This window comes from Gorilla gorilla, chromosome 4, assembly GCF_029281585.2.
Source record: "Gorilla gorilla gorilla isolate KB3781 chromosome 4, NHGRI_mGorGor1-v2.1_pri, whole genome shotgun sequence".
NCBI lineage: Eukaryota > Metazoa > Chordata > Mammalia > Primates > Hominidae > Gorilla > Gorilla gorilla.
This window is the reverse complement of record NC_073228.2, coordinates 51,365,552-51,368,342: the sequence shown is the minus strand read 5'-3', so window position 1 is coordinate 51,368,342 and position 2,791 is coordinate 51,365,552. Positions and strand designations below refer to the sequence as shown.

At 42.6% G+C, this 2,791-nt stretch overlaps 1 protein-coding gene across 1 annotated transcript; it reads left to right on the top strand.

Annotated features, from left to right (window-relative positions):
* Positions 1–1,014: 1,014 nt before the first annotated feature.
* Positions 1,015–2,196, top strand: LOC129533767 (keratin-associated protein 4-9-like). Its single transcript, XM_055388163.1, has one exon. It carries the CDS (start codon positions 1,030–1,032, stop codon positions 1,720–1,722), a length of 693 nt encoding a protein of 230 aa, XP_055244138.1. The 5' UTR covers positions 1,015–1,029; the 3' UTR covers positions 1,723–2,196.
* Positions 2,197–2,791: the final 595 nt, after the last annotated feature.

Sequence of the window (2,791 nt, the reverse complement as noted above, 5' to 3'; positions counted from 1 at the left end):
TATTCTGCTAAAAGAGTAATAAGAATGTACACTACTTTATAAGGTTGTAATAAAGAGTGAAAATGAAAAAGATATTTAGCACAATGTCTGGTACATAGTCAATACTTCACAAGTAATATACATACCCTGAGGATGTATGGAACTTATCCACATACTATACATTTTTATTTTAGTTGTTTAATGAACATAATTGTAATTCTTTTCATTTTTGCCAAATTCTGTTTCTTATGCATGTGTCTTATACAAGTACCTGAAGGAAAAAGAGGAGGGTTTATCTGTTCTATACCCAGAGTACCCAGTAGAATTTCTTGGGTGCATATTATTGAAGGCTTAATAATTCTAAATATTGTTTACATATAACAAATGCTTTTGTCAATGAAAATCCATCATGCAGTTTTGATGATCAAAAGTAAATCAAAACTTCCTACTCCAAATGCCTATACTGTAAGACATACAGAAAAATGTGTTTTTACTCCTTAAAGGCAATGAGTCATGGCTAAGTACTTTCACTTGGAGTGGTGGAATGAGATCTGACACAGAGTTTATAACTTCCTTGAGATCTGACCATCTCCCCAACCACTCAAGAAGCACACATAGAATCAGAGTCGCCTTCATTATAGATGGGACATCGTTCTCCCGAATGAGTCCTTCCTTCTAATTTCTTTCCAACATTTCATCTGACCAGGACATTATTTGACAACAAAAGACACATTCACATTATAAAAATTGTCCCCCATGATTTGCAGAGAGCAATCTACAGGTAGGAGGGAGAATCACATTTAGAAATAAAGTGTCAGAGTCATGTGACCAGTGCTTTGTAAAAGACACTGCAGAGACCAGGGACAAAGGTGACCCCCACTAAGGAAGAAATATGACAAGTGTTTCCAATAGAAACACAGGAGCACAGCAGGAAAAGGAAATGGGTTATTTTCTCTCTTTTGGAGTATTTAAGTAGAAACACACAATTATGTAATTACATGATTAAGTTTTCCACGAGGTAAATAATAAGGAAATAATGACGTGGTGGCAATGGGCCTTCAGCAGGGTATAAAGGAGGCTATGGACCCAGAAGACTTCCAAACCCAAGAACTTCACTCTCTTGGAAGCCCACCCAGATCCTCCCCGTCTGACACCATGGTCAGCTCCTGTTGTGGCTCCGTGTGCTCTGACCAGGGCTGCGGCCAAGACCTCTGTCAGGAGACCTGCTGCCGCCCCAGCTGCTGTGAGACCACCTGCTGCAGGACTACCTGCTGCCGCCCCAGCTGCTGTGTGTCCAGCTGCTGCAGGCCCCAGTGCTGCCAGTCTGTGTGCTGCCAACCCACTTGCTCCCGCCCCAGCTGCTGTCAGACCACCTGTTGCAGGACCACCTGCTACCGCCCCAGCTGTTGTGTGTCCAGCTGCTGCAGGCCCCAGTGCTGCCAGTCTGTGTGCTGCCAACCCACCTGCTGTCGCCCCAGCTGCTGTGAGACGACCTGCTGCCACCCTAGGTGCTGCATCTCTAGCTGCTGCCGCCCCAGCTGCTGTGTGTCCAGCTGCTGCAAGCCCCAGTGCTGCCAGTCTGTGTGCTGCCAGCCCACCTGCTGCCGCCCCAGCTGCTGCCGCCCCTGCTGCTGCCTGCGTCCAGTCTGTGGCCGAGTCTCCTGCCACACCACTTGCTATCGCCCAACCTGTGTCATCTCCACCTGTCCCCGCCCCTTATGCTGTGCCTCCTCTTGCTGCTGAGCCCACTGCCCTGGCTCACGTCCCCCTTCACCACTGGCCCACAGATGTAGACCCTTCTACTGTGCTGACCATTAGGATACATGAAGTGGGGTTGATGTCATTCAACAGGATGGACCTTATGCTTCCAAAGAGCCCACCACCATTTCACTGACTCTGTGAGAACATTCTGGTTCATTTTAAACTCCCTCCCTTGCTTTCTTTTTCCTCCGGTGGTGGCACCAAATGTGAATTAATTTGTAATCCACTAGCTAAGAAATTATTCCAATTTTCTGATTTCCTTATTTTGTTTATCACTTTAAGGTACAGATTCTCCTTCTCAGTGAGGTAGATATTATCTGCAGGACCAGTTTTGTCACTGAGGTTGCACCCTCAGATCCAGCCACCCAATTATATTCTGTGTTTCTCCTAGCGTGAATTTCTTATGCTTTGTTGCATCTCTGCTTTCTAATAAACATTTCTGCACTTAAGAATTCATTGGTATCATTCTCTATTGCTTTCATAATTATTTTACTGATTCCCTGGCAATTATATTTTACACAAAGACACAGGAGGAGCAACCCGTGTTGAAATCATTTTGAAGATACATTCTATATCAAATATAGATAATTGAAGGTATTGGAATAAAAGTGCTGTGTGTATATGTGTGTGTATGTGCACATGTGTCTTAATATCCTAAATTAAGACAGATTTAATTCATGCCTTAGCTCTTGAAATACATTTTATCATGAACACATTATATCTCACAATACTATTGTCCCTATTTTGACAAAAAACATAAAACCAAATTTCAGAAAAGTAGACACCAATGAAATAAGGGAAATCTTCTATAAAGAATTTAATGTACTCGAGTCATTTCACTCAATAAACAACATTTTGGAATTTATAACCAAAAAGTGGGCTTTATTTCCCAGTGAGTTCTGCTGAGAAAAAAAAGCATGTTGAGCTGTATTTTATCCGGATAGCATAGTATATTTCTGACAGTGGTCTCTATGGGTTTACGTTATAATTTAAACATCTCCACACTTAACATTTTAATATATATAAACCCAGGAAGGCTGAAAATTTCGAG